The 13,977-nt window shown below is 41.9% G+C and overlaps 1 protein-coding gene across 1 annotated transcript in view; it reads right to left on the bottom strand.

The window, feature by feature from the left end:
• The window catches only part of DOCK7 (dedicator of cytokinesis 7), a 193,924-nt gene that overhangs the window by 93,993 nt on the left and 85,954 nt on the right, over positions 1 to 13,977 (bottom strand). The window contains exon 15 of the mRNA XM_049774381.1: positions 1,153 to 1,270. Coding sequence (XP_049630338.1) covers positions 1,153 to 1,270 — 118 coding nt within the window. The remainder of the gene's footprint in view (positions 1 to 1,152; positions 1,271 to 13,977) is intronic.

Below are 13,977 nucleotides of genomic sequence, written 5' to 3'. Positions count from 1 at the left end.
ATGCAACCAAGGCAGAAAACAGTATTTTTCGGGGCCGGCGAGATAGCATGGAGGTAAGGCATTTGTCTTCCATGCAAAAAGATGGTGGTTCAAATCCCGGCATCCCATATGGTTCCCCGTGCCTGCCAGGGGCGATTTCTGAGTGTAGAGCCAGGAGTAACCCCTGAGTGCTGCCGGTGTGACCCCCCCAAAAAAAGAAAACAGTATTTTTCATGGAAGAGGAGAATGATAATTATTAAAATCATCCAGATAGCATTGCTGAACAATACCACACACACATATACTACCCCATCATTTTTTCATCTTGAGGGTAGTTGAGAATCCAAACCCATAGAAGTGCCCGGCATTGGTGGTTTTCAACTTTTTTTGTTTTTGTTTTTGTTTTTTTGGCCACACCTGGTGGTGCTCAGGGGTTACTCCTGGCTCTGAGCTCAGGAATCATGGCTCAGGGGACCATATGGGATACCGGAGACTGAACCTGGATTGGTTGTGTACAAGCCAAATGCTCTACCTGCTATCACTCTGGCCTGTTTCCAACATTTTTTACACCTGATCAAGCACCCTTCTATGATTACACTGATATTGGGCATTAACTTATAATCAATCAAATACTTTTGAGGGGAGAAATGGTTTTTTAATCACTTTATGCCTGGGATGAGCACTGACTGGTCCAAGGACCATCTCCTTATATAGTGTTGTTCTGACCCTAGTTACCATTTAAAGGGTTTGTCTTATATTCTTTATATCACAAGGGCTTGTGGGAGTGCCTGGCATAAGTTTTCCACAAAATGATTTCCAATTCTCTGCTATCTGCAAGATAGCAATGCAGGGGCCGGCGAGGTGGCGCTAGAGGTAAGGTGTCTGCCTTACAAGCGCTAGCCAAGGAAAGGACCACGGTTCGATCCCCCGGTGTCCCATATGGTCCCCCCAAGCCAGGGGCAATTTCTGAGCGCGTAGCCAGGAGTAACCCCTGAGCATCTAACGGGTGTGGCCCAAAAAACCAAAAAAAAAAAAAAAGATAGCAATGCAGTTAGAAATTTGATTCCCCATATCATGGGTATTTCTAGCTTAGAACTGCCAATCCAACGATACCACACAGTTGTCTACAGGAAAGATCAAGAAAGAACAGGAAAAGCAAAGGACATTTCTTACCGGCATAGCATTATTCGGGTCCTCCCCGTACATAAACTGGACCTTCACTGTTATATTTCTGGCAGAACCTTGGCGGTTGGCAAAATTAAGACTCTGAGGGTATATGTAGAGAAGATTTCTGTGAAAACAATATTAGACATGGCAGTGAACTCATCTATAAGATACTCTATGGTTAAATACCAAAATACCACAAGAATCCTAGGGGAAAAAAAACACTGCTTTTGTATCTTATAGACACCGTGACAAATAGTTTCACATACAGCATTTATTTGATTCTTAGAGAAATTACATCATACAATTATACCCCATTTCTTCAAAAAGAGTTAAAGTCGGGCCAGAGAGATAGCATCGATATAGGGTGTTTGCCTTGCATGCAGAAGCACAGTGGTTCGAATCCCGGCATCCCATATGGTCCCCTGAGCCTGCCAGAAGCAATTTCTGAACGTAGAGCCAGAAGTAACCCCTAAGCACCACTGGGTGTGACCCAAAAAAATAAAAAAGAGTTAAAGTCCAGAGTAGCCCAATGATTTGCACATTGAACCAAGGTAAGTGGTAGAAGTGAATTCAGAATACAGGTGAACTAATTTTCAAAATGCAAGTTTTTCTTCTCTAACAATCTTCTGGAAAATACAGAGTAAAACATAATTCAGAAGTTAAAAAACCACTGGTGCTGGGAATGTTGCACTGGTTTTGCTTTTCTTTTTTTTTTTTTTTTTTTTTCTTATGGTTTTTGGGTCACACCCGGCAGTGCTCAGGGGATACTCCTGGCTCCATGCTCAGAAATTGCTCCTGGCAGTCACGGGGGACCATATGGGATGCTGGGATTTGAACTGATAATCTTCGGCATGAAAGGCAAACGCCTTACCTCCATGCTATCTCTCCGGTCACAGAATGTTGCACTGGTGATTGGGGGTGTTCTTTACATGACTGAAACCCAACCACAATCATGTTTGTAATCAAGGTGTTTTAATAAAATATTTTAAAATATTGTTGGCGGGGATGTGGAGAGAAAGGAACTCTTATCCACTGCTGGTGGGAATGCTGTCTAGTTCAACCTTTATGGAAAGCGATATGGAGATTCCTCCAAAAACTGGAAATCGAGCTCCCATACGATCCAGCTATACCACTCCTAGGAATATACCCTAGGAACACAAAAATACAATACAAAAACCCCTTCCTTACACCTATATTCATTGCAGCTCTATTTACCATAGCAAGACTCTGGAAACAACCAAGATGCCCTTCAACAGATGAATGGCTAAAGAAACTGTGGTACATATACACAATGGAATATTATGCAGCTGTCAGGAGAGATGAAGTCATGAAATTTTCCTATACATGGATGTACATGGAATCTATTATGCTGAGTGAAATAAGTCAGAGAGAGAGAGAAAAACGCAGAATGGTCTCACTCATCTATGGGTTTTAAGAAAAATGAAAGACACCCTTGTAATAATAATTTTCAGACACAAAAGAGAAAAGAGCTGGAAGTTCCAGCTCACCTTAGGAAGCTCACCACAAAGAGTGATGAGTTTAGTTAGAGAAATAACTACATTTTGAACTGTCCTAATATTGAGAATGTATGAGGGAAATGTAGAGCCTGTTTAGGGTACAGGCGGGGGTTGGGTGGGGAGGAGGGTGATTTGGGACTTGGGTGATGGGAATGTTGCACTGGTGATGGGTGGTGTTCCTTTTATGACTGAAACCCAAACACAATCATGTATGTAATCAAGGTGTTTAAAAAAAATAAATAAATAAATAAATTCAAAAAAATTCAAAAAAGGGGCCAGCGAGGTGGCACTAGAAGTAAGCGCTAGCCAAGGAAGGACTGTGGTTCGATCCCCTGGTGTCCCATATGATCCCCAAAAGCCAGGGCCAATTTCTGAGCGCTTAGCCAGGAGTAACCCCTGAGCATCAAATGGATGTGGCCCGAAAAAACCAAAACCAAAACAAAAAAATTCAAAAAAAAAAAAAACAAAAAAAAAACACCCCAAGAAAAAAGGGAAAAAAAAACACAGGGCCAGGGGCCGGAGAGATAGCATGGAGGTAAGGCATTTGCCTTTCATGCCTAAGGTCAGTGGTTCGAATCCTGGCATCACATATGATCCCCTGAGGCTGCAGGAGCGGTTTCTGAGCATAGAGCCAGGAGTAACCCCTGAGTGCTGCCGGGTGTGACCCAAAAACAAAACAAAACAAAAAACCAGGGCCGGTGCGATAGCACAGTGGGTAGGGCATTTGCTTTGAACGCACCTGACCAGGGTTTGATCCTCGGCATCCTATATGGTCCCCCAAGTCTGCCAGGAGTGATTTCTGAGCTCACAGCCAGGAGTAGCCCCTGAGTGTGGCCATGTTTTGTCCAAAAATCAAACAAAAAAGTTAATCAAACAAACAACAAAAAATACTAAAACAAAAACAAAACCAGTTTTGATTTGGTGCTGAAAGGAGGTATATGCATGATAGCTCTTCAGTGACAATATTGCAAACCACAATGTCTAAAAGGGAAAAGGGAAGAGAGATGAGAGATATGAGGGTGGGGGAGAGAGAATCAAAGAGACAGTGTGAATAAAAAAGCTGTAGAGGCAGGAGAGGGTGGGAGGGAAACTGTTGACAGTAGCAGAAGATGTGCACTGATGAAGGGTGCTGGACATTGTATGACTGAAACTTAATCACGAACAACTGTGTAACCATACCTCATGATTCAATTAAATAATTTAATTAGTTAAAAATAAATTAAAAATGCCAGGTAAATTAAAACAGAGTTTGATATTATCTTAGTTCCTCCAAGCAGATCGACAAGATGCACATATAAATGTGATTTTTGTATAAACATGGTCAAGGATCTATGAAGTATAATGAGTAGATTAGTACAGTAATATTATACATTAGTATTCAAAACCACATGGATATATGTTACATGTAACTGTACTCTGACTATGAGACAATCACTTATTAGTTTATATTTATTTGACTTTGATGATCTTGCATCTTACTCAACTTGAGTGGTCATACTACAGGTCCTTCCCAAACACCTCAGGGTGGCCTTGTGATCCTAAACCTTGTCAGGCCTGAGTCCCACATTGCCAAAGTGACCAGCAAAACATCAGGCCCACAGCCCAGGTCTGGCTCTAGCTGGGAATGTCTCTGGCCCACTCCAAGCAGCATCGAGTGTGACAGCAGCAATGGCAACAAAAACAAGCCAAGAGAGAAGCTGGAAAGAAGAGGAGATTTTTCCATCCACTTCACCTAAGACACATGGTGTCATGGAAACCTGGGAAAGACAACCAAAAAGGACCTGCCCAGACGCTGGCCACATACTGCTTAGGGGCCCACTGAGGGAGGAATGAAGATGCGGCCTTGGAACGAGACAGGTACTGACAGGCTTGGTTTGACAATGGATAAAGTAGGTTCCAGAGGAATTTGGAGATAAGAAAATGAAACAGGGGCTTGAGAGATAGCACAACATGGTCCCCCAGCCTACCAGGGGCGATTTCGGAATGTAGAGCCAGAAGTAACCCCTGAGCACTGCTGGGTGTGGCCCAAAAACCAACCAATTAATTAATCAATAAAGTTTAAAAAATAAACTTAAAAAAAAAGAAAACAGATGAATGAAATCTGGGAAAGAGTTAGAGAGGAGAGAAAGACAGACACAGAAAGGAGGAGAAAAAGAGGAGGAGGAGAGACAGAGACAAAGAGAAGAGGAGAGAAGGGGAGAAGAGAGGGAGGAGAGACAGACAGAGGAGGAAAGAGGAAGAAAGAGGAAGAGGAAAAGGAGGAGGAGGAGGGGAGAGAGAGAGAGAGAGAGAGAGAGAGAGAGAGAGAGAGAGAGAGAGAGCGAGAGAGCACTGTATAGTCTTTTAACATTTTTATGTTTCTGGTTGGTTGGTTTTGGTTTTGGTTTTGGTTTGGGGCCACATCCTGTGGGACTCAGCCCCGGCACCACTTGTGGTTGTGCACTAGACGACTGTGTGGTGCTGGGGACCAAACCCATGTATCCTTCAAGCAAAGCATATGCCGCAGCCCTTTAAGTTCTCACCTCCTGGGCTTAGACTGTGAACTCCAGAGTTTGATTTCTACCTAAGGAACAGAATCCCACTGAGATGACAGGCAGGGGGTGTGAGACTCCCATCTCAAGGGGGAGAGGAGAGAGCAGAAAGTACAAGTTAATGTACTTGCCTTCATGATTTTATAGGTTTTCATAGATTTTATCATTTTCACGGTGAGAGCATTTACTAAGTATCCACTGAGAAAACAGAAATGAAAATGGAACTTCTTCCTGCACAGATTCCTAGATTAGGGATTTTGATTTTGTTTTAATTTTTGGTTTGGGGGCCAGACCTGGTGGTGCTCATGGGCAATTAATTCTTGGCTTTGTACCCAGGAGTGAGACCTGCTGACACTCAGAGAACCATTTGTGGTGCCCGGGATTCGAACTGGGGTCACAGCCATCACAGTCACATGCAAGGAGGCCACACCTGGACTCTATCCCAGCAAACCACCTAATTACTTCACATACAACTCTTAACAACCTGTTTAAGAAAATTCAAGTGCCTCATTTGTCCATTTATTGCTCTATTTTGTTTGAATATTTCCAACAGGGCAAAAGCTGTATCCAACTAGTTAAATGCTATATTCCCAGCACCTGAAACAATGCCTCACATTTACTGAATAGTGAAGAACACTTTGGATAATTTAAATTCCAAGGTAAAAAGGAATTGGTGGCATATTATTGATACTGCCATATGACCGACTAGTTGATATTTCAATATGACCAATAAATTTTTTCACTTTTTAATTTATTTTTAAATAATATATTTAAGCACCATAATTACAAGCATGATTGTAGTTGGGTTTCAGTCATAAAAAGAACACCCCCACCCTTCACCAGTGCAACATTCCCATCACCAATGCCCCCTATTTCCCTCCTCCTCTACCCCCCTTGCCTATATTCAAGACAGGCATTCTATTTCTCTCACTCATTACCATTGTTATGATGGTTGTCAGTGTAGTTATTTCTCTAACTGAACTCACCACTCTTTGTGGTGAACTTCGTATCGTGAGCTGTTCCTTCCAGGCCTCATCTCTAATGTCTCTGGGCATTACCACAATAACGTCTTTTATTTTTCTTAAAACCCATTAAATTACCCTGAGCTACAGTTACAAAGTAGTTAGTGTTTGAGTTTCAGTCATATAACATTCCAACACCCATTCCTTCACCAGTTCACATTTCCCACCACCAATTTCCCCAGTTACCCTCCCGTCCCTCTCCCCACCCTCAAATTGCCTCTGCGACAGACATTTTACTTTTCTTGGTTTTAGTTTTTTTGAAGGAGCTACACCCGTCGGATTTACGGGATTAATCCTGGCTCTGTGCTCAGATATCACTCCTGGCAGGCTTGAGGGACCATATGGGATGCTGGAGATTGAACCCAGGTCTGTCTGAGTCACCAGCATGCAAGGCAAATGGCCTACCGCTGTGCTATCATTCTGGCCGCCATTTTATTTCTTTTTCAATATCTCTCTCTCTCTCTCTCTCTCTCTCTCTCTCTCTCTCTCTCTCTCTCTCTCTCTCTCTCTCTCTCTCTCTCTCTCTCTCTCTCCTTTAGACAGCTTGGTTTGCAAAACTGTTGCTGAAGGGGTATCATGCATATCACTTTACTTCATTTCAGCACCCAGTTCTTGTCCAAAGTGATCATGTCCAACTATCACTGATTGCCACAGTGGTCCTTTCTCTGTCCTAATAAGCAATAAATTTTAAACATTCAACTGAGTCCAGATTCTTTTCCATTTGATGGCTTAATCAGTAAATCTGCCAAACTAAATATGGCTTCACTTCATATTTAAATGATCCTCTGAGAGAAATTTTTTTTTTCTTTTGGTTTTTGGGCCACACCCGGCGTTGCTCAGGGGTTACTCCTGGCTGTCTGCTCAGAAAAAGCTCCTGGCAGGCACAAGGGACCATATGGGACACCGGGATTCGAACCAACCACCTTTGGTCCTGGATCGGCTGCTTGCAAGGCAAACGCCGCTGTGTTCTCTCTCTGGGCCCCTGAGAGAAATTTTAAGTCAGCTGAGAAAAAGCGGATTAAGTTCAAGTGTTGAGATATCTAACCAACCATTTGGAATTGATTATTCATGTGCTTCTATTTGGGGGTTGATGGTGCTTAGGGGTTACTCCTAGCTCTGCACTCAGGAGTCACTGAATGTTCAGGGGACCATATGGGATGCCTGGGATGGAACCCGGGTCGGAATCATGCAAACCAAGTGCCCTCAGCACTGTACTATCATTCTGGTATTAAATTCTTAATTCACCTCTTTCCCAAAAGTTGAATTATAATAAACATAACCAGAGTATGTGTAATAAAACAAAAGAATACTAAAAAAAGAATACTAAAAAAAGACCACATTTTAAAAAACAAAGAAGGTTCTTGAGAGTGACACTGTACAGATTATAAAGGGCAATTTTAAAGTTTCTAGGAAGCAGGTAATCTTCAATCTATAAGCATCAATAGAAGTTGAAGGACATATGATCGGAAAATACTGTTAAATGAATGACAGTGACAGCATTAGTCAACAATCCCTAAAATGCAAAAGCAACAAAGTGAAACGGAAAGGGAGAGAAGAGTTAGAAACTGAGAGGGAGAGAAGAGTTAGAAACTGAGAGAGTTCACAAAGTGGAAAGGCAACAAAATAAACTACATCTATGTACCTATTCAGAGAACCAACCATTTGGGTTTTGTTTTTCCTTCCTTCAAAGCATCAATTGGGAAAAGTTTATGGGAACAGAGAAACTTCCATGTTTTTGCAGGAAATGAAAACTGACACGTTTTGAAGGGTGACCTGATAGGAACTGATTTCTGGAGAGGAATCCTGGTGAGGATGCTATGGAGGTGATTAAATTGATGGTAACTGCTCCAAGTACTTAAGCATCAGTTTCATATAAACTTATAGTGAACATGAAGAGAAGAGAAAAGGAAAACAAAAGCGAGACTAGGGTTATGGTGCTTGTCTTGCACAGAGCTGATTCAAATTGGATCCCGGGCACCAGATATGGTTCCCCATATGGACTGTCAGGAGGAATGATCTGAGCACACAGGCTGTGATGCCCAAAAGAGCAAAACCACAGAACAAGGGCCGGACCCGTAGCTCAGTAGTAGGTGTTTGCCTTGCACTCGGCTGACCCAGAACTGTCCTGGGTTCGATCCCTGGTGTCCCATATGATTCCCTGAGCCAGGAGCAATTTCTGAGCACAGAGCCAGGAGTACCACTGAGCTGGGTGTGGCCCAACAAAAACAACAACAACAACAACAACAACAACAAAACACCCACAGAACAAAAAAGAAAAAAAAAAGACCTGCACCTTCCAGCAAATGGTCTGGGGTGACAGGGAAGACCTGTGAGTCTGTGTCAGTGTGAGGTGCTGCAGGGGATAAAACGCACTGTACACAACTGCAATACTATTTTATGAAAACTGAATCTAAATGACCAGTAAGCTTATACTGACCCTATATGAGGATCATATTTTTTTTTGTGTGTGTGTGTTTTTTTTTGTTTTGTTTTTGGTTTTTGGGCCACACCCGGCGGTGCTCAGGGGTTACTCCTGGCTGTCTGCTCAGAAATAGCTCCTGGCAGGCACGGGGGACCATATGGGACACCGGGATTCGAACCAACCACCTTTGGTTCTGGATCGGCTGCTTGCAAGGCAAACACCGCTGTGCTATCTCTCCGGGCCCGAGGATCATATTTTTAAGAACTCACACTATATTCTCACCAGACAGCGGCGTTTGGGACAAAGAAAAAATGAGCTGAGAGGATGCTTTTTGGCTTTCTGGTTGGTTTGAGGCAAACATTCCTACTTAGAAAAACATCTTTCTCTGATGCCTTCTGACTACTTCTCCCAAAGGTGTGTGAATTCAAGATCAATGTTCACAATTAAAAGGAACAAAAAAAAGGGGGAAACGGGGCTCAAAAGAAGCGGAAACAACTCGTGTCTCATTTGGAGGTCATCTCGTGTGATTGCACAACTGGGGGGAGGATAAAGGACTTTGCTTCGCTTAGAATTTAAACACAGCTTCTAACTGTCCTTCAGTTCTATGTAGCGTGACAGTTTCGTTTATTAGTTCTTGCAGGCACCTTGAAATAATGATCTAATTTTGCTTTTTGTCTTATGTAAAAGATGTTAATAAAGACACCTGTTTTATCTTGGGTGAGGGATCTACTTAAATGGCACTAGCTCAAGAGATTAATTTCTGCCCTTAACCATGTGTGTACAGAGGCACGCAGCATCCAAAGGTATATAAAATGCGGCTTATAAAATCACTACATTTATTACACTTTCCCATGCAGACTTTCCCCCACAGCGTGCCATAAAACCAATTACTTACCCCAATTTAATTGTACTCAGTATCAGCCAAATTACTATGAGGGGGAAAAAATGATCCAGATAGTTCTCCCTGGACTCTAAACCAACAATAATAACTACCTGTAATGTGTCACGGTGACATATGAAAAATTACATAAACTGTGTAAGAAACTGGAAACCTTTCTAAGCACAGTAACTAAACTTAGAGAAAAGTCTACACAGCACCTTTCTTTGGTCAGAATCTACTTTAGGTGTTTTCATAGGATGGAATGAGCTACTTTTCAATTTCTCCTTTAAAAAAAAAATCTCCATCAAAATGGGACAAACGGGGCCGGCGAGGTGGCACTAGAGGTAAGGTGTCTGCCTTGCAAGCGCTAGCCAAGGAAGGACCTCGGTTAGATCCCCCGGCGTCCCATATGGTCCCCCCAAGCCAGGGGCAATTTCTGAGCGCTTAGCCAGGAGTAACCCCTGTGCATCAAAATGGGTGTGGCCCGAAAAAACAAAACAAAAAAAAATGGGACAAACATCTACAGTATGCAGATTTTTCTGTTTGGGAACCGCTCATGTTACAACTCTATTATTCTCAAATGCATTCTCTGAATTATTTATTGCTGTTCTAACATTCAGGCATTGTCCAAAAATGCTAGTGGAAATACAACTTCAGAACAGAAAGGGTCAAGCAGTTTCAAGTACAAAAGAAGACAAAGTTGGCCCATCTCAAGTCCTCCAAAGGAGAGAGCAGATGAAAGAGCAGAGTCGATACTTTTAACCAGGAAAGTAGACAGTCTGGTTAGAGGTTTCGAAATATGCCCTTCGTAACCAATGATCACACCACTAGCTGATAGTACCTTTCAGCAGAGGGAGAAAATGCAGACTTCTCAGTTCAATGTATATTCTTTTTTTTTTTTTTTTTGTGGTTTTTGGGTCACACCCGGCAGTGCTCAGGGGCCACTCCTGGCTCCATGCTCAGAAATTGCTCCCAGCAGGCACGGGGGACCATATGGGACGCCGGGATTTGAACCGATGACCTTCTGCATGAAAGGCAAACGCCTTACCTCCATGCTATCTCTCCGGCCCCTCAATGTATATTCTTACATTTTCCAAAATATACAGTAAGGATAAGATGAAAATAACGAATAAGAAAATTATTTGGTTATGCTTCCTCACTAGTATAATTATTTTCTTAATTGCGCCTTTATTGCATTCTTTATGTGATAAGATTTCTAAGTGTAAAATTGAACACTTAGAAGAAATACACACAGGTTAAGAGCCAAAATGTCCTGTATTTACCAAGGACCAAGCAAGATACCAAAAAATAAAAAAGTGAGTCTCTTGGAAAATTACCAAATAAATTCTTATCTTACCAACAAATTAGATCAATAAATCAATAAGGTAAGGGTACGGGCATAAAGGCATCCATAATTGCCAAAATTAGTACATAACTTTATATAGAATTTACTAGATATTAGGTTAAGTTCTACGGGCTTTAATATTTTTTGTTCTGGGGACTGAAGCCAGGTCACACATGTAAAGGATACAGTCTACCACTAAGTTACATCTCCAGCCCAAAATACTAACGTTTACACATTACTTTAACACAGGTATTATCTTCACCAGACAGAAAAAAAACAGAGAGGCAGAAAACTAAGCAATTTGTCTGAGGGTCATTGAGCTAAATCACCGAGCCAGAATTCTAATTCTCGCAATATTATTCCCAAATCAAGCTCTTAACTACTATGGTCTCTCACGTCTCTTAGTTCTAAGATCTCCAAAAACTTTTAGTTCGAAGTTATCAAAAGACTAGGGCCCTATTTTATACCAGAAAGAGGCATTCTAAGACAAGAAACTGGAAATAGTTGATTTTAGACATTTTGCTGGACAATTTATAATTCTTTTATCTTTATTGTGAAATCAGTTGTTTTATTTAGGAGAGAGAGAGAGAGAGACTGGAAAAGGACAGAGAGGGGAAAGAGAGGGGAGTCAGGAGAAACAAGAGGGAGAGGAGAAGACAGGCAGGCCCATGAAGTAAAGTAAGATAATTGGGATACGGGACCATATCCCCCAGGACTGTTGGCCTGTTGGACTCTTGGCCGTACTGATAGGGTCATATCTGGTGGTGCCTGGGGGAATCACATGTGGTGCCTGGGATGAACCCCAGCTTTCTGTGCCTCCTACATGCAAAGTTTACACTCAACCTATTGAGTTGTTATCTCTGAGAACCAAGAAAAAGAATTTATGCAAAGAGTCCCATAAAGCAAAGAAAGAAAATTTACACACTTTTTGCCACGGTGTAGCCAACTGCAGAGTGGAATGCTGGAGTTTAATGCTTCAATTATAAACTTAATTTAAATATACTAAAATTTATTTAAAGTTTTTCTTTGATAAAAAATGTTATCAATATGAAAAAGTTATCTTTGGTAGGACTGATATGTGCATATTATATATATATATATATATATATGCATGCAGCTGAGTGTTTGTTTCCTGTGACACAAATTATTATTCCTGTGCATTCTATTTTCCAGCTAGTTTTAATTTTATTTTATTGCTCATAACCTTATGCCAATTTTACAGGTATGTAAAATATGGGATATGGGGTACATTAAGTAACAGGCAAGACAGGAAGCGATGGCTTTTGGACCCAGATCACGGTCTGATTCCAGATCTCTTACTCTTAACCATTTCACCACATTATCTGTCAAATAAGAAATTTGTTTTGTTTTGCTTTTTAGGTTTTTGGGCCACACCCGACTGCACTCAGAGGTTACTCCTACCTCTCTGCTCAGAAATGGCTTCTAGCAAGCTCGGAGGACCATATGGGATGCCAGGGATAGAACGCAGGTCAGTCCCAGGTTGGCCACATGCAAGACAAATGCCCTACCTGCTGTGCTATCACTCTGACCCAAATAAGGCTTTTTTTGTTTTGTTTTGTTTATTTTTGGTTTTTGGGTTACACCTGGCAGTGCTCAGAGGTTACTCTTGGCTCTATGCTCAGAAATCGCTCCTGGCAGGCTTGGGAGATCATATGGGATGCCGGAATTCGAACTACAGTCCTTCTGCATGCAAGACAAACTCCTTACCTCCATGCTATCTCTCCAGCCCCCAAATAAAGCATTTTTAAAACATTTGTTTTCTCAAAAAATTTGTCAGAAAAATGTTCAAAAAACAATAATCGCGTAAATATAAGCCTTTAGTAGGCATTGCCTTTTAGCACTAAGTTAAAAAGACATGGTTGGATATTAAATTTTATACAGAGTATTGGTTTGATTTTGTTAAATTTCTGTTATCATATTAGTGCAAAGCTTAAAAACCAGAAAAAAAAAAAAAGGATGATGTATCAATAGTTTCTGACTGTGGAAATACGGAAGATTTAATTTTGGTCTTGTCTTAAAAATTTACATCACTATTACTATTTCAGTGAATACACAGAGACACAGAATATACTAAAGAGAATGGAGAGATAGTATGGAAGATGAGTAGCTTGTTTTGCATGCATCTGATCTGGATTTGATGTCCAGCACCAAAGAGTCCCCTGAGCTCCTCCATAAGCACAGAATCAAGAGTAAGCCCTGAGGGCCCGGAGAGATAGCATAGCGGCGTTTGCCTTGTAAGCAGCCGATCCAGGACCAAAGGTGGTTGGTTGAATCCGGGTGTCCCATATGGTCCCCTGTGCCTGCCAGGAGCTATTTCTGAGCAGACAGCCAGGAGTGACCCCTGAGCACTGCCGGGTGTGGCCCAAAAAAACCTCAAAAAAATACCAAAAAAAAAAAAGGGTAAGCCCTGAACAAAGGCCCAAAATATCTAGATAGATATAAAATAGAAGAAAGGAGTAAAATATGCACTTATTTGAGGACACTGTGTAATACAGAGACACAGTTAGAATCAACCATGTAAAGTAAAAAGATATGATATATAATTACTGTGACAAATAGCAAGAAGCTCATAACCATAATTAGCTTAGAACACCATGAGAAAGAAAGCACCACTGAAAATCATCACCACCACTCACAGAAGTAAAAAAAAAAAAAGCTTCATTAAGAAGTTTTTTGGGGGACCAGAGTGATAGCACAGTGGGCTGAAAGTTTGCCTTGCAATGAGGCCAACCCAGGCTGGATCCCCATTATCTCAATATGGTCCCCTTGAGCCTGCCAGGAGTGATTTCTGAGTGCAGAGCCAGGAGTAACCAATGAGAGCTGCTGGGTGTAACTCAAAAACAGGAAGGAAGGAAGGAAGGAAGGAAGGAAGGAAGGAAGGAAGGAAGGAAGGAAGGAAGGAAGGAAGGAAGGAAGGAAGGAAGGAAGGAAGGAGGGAGGGAGGGAGGGAGGGAGGGAGGGAGGGAGGGAGGGAGGGAGGGAGGGAGGGAGGGAGGGAGGGAGGGAGGGAGGGAGGGAAGAAAAAGAAAGAAAAGGAAGGAAGGAAGGAAGGAAGGAAGGAAGGAAGGAAGGAAGGAAGGAAGGAAGGAAGGG

The sequence above is a fragment of the Suncus etruscus genome, chromosome 6 (assembly GCF_024139225.1).
Source record: "Suncus etruscus isolate mSunEtr1 chromosome 6, mSunEtr1.pri.cur, whole genome shotgun sequence".
Lineage (NCBI taxonomy): Eukaryota > Metazoa > Chordata > Mammalia > Eulipotyphla > Soricidae > Suncus > Suncus etruscus.
This window is presented reverse-complemented; position numbering and strand designations above follow the sequence as displayed.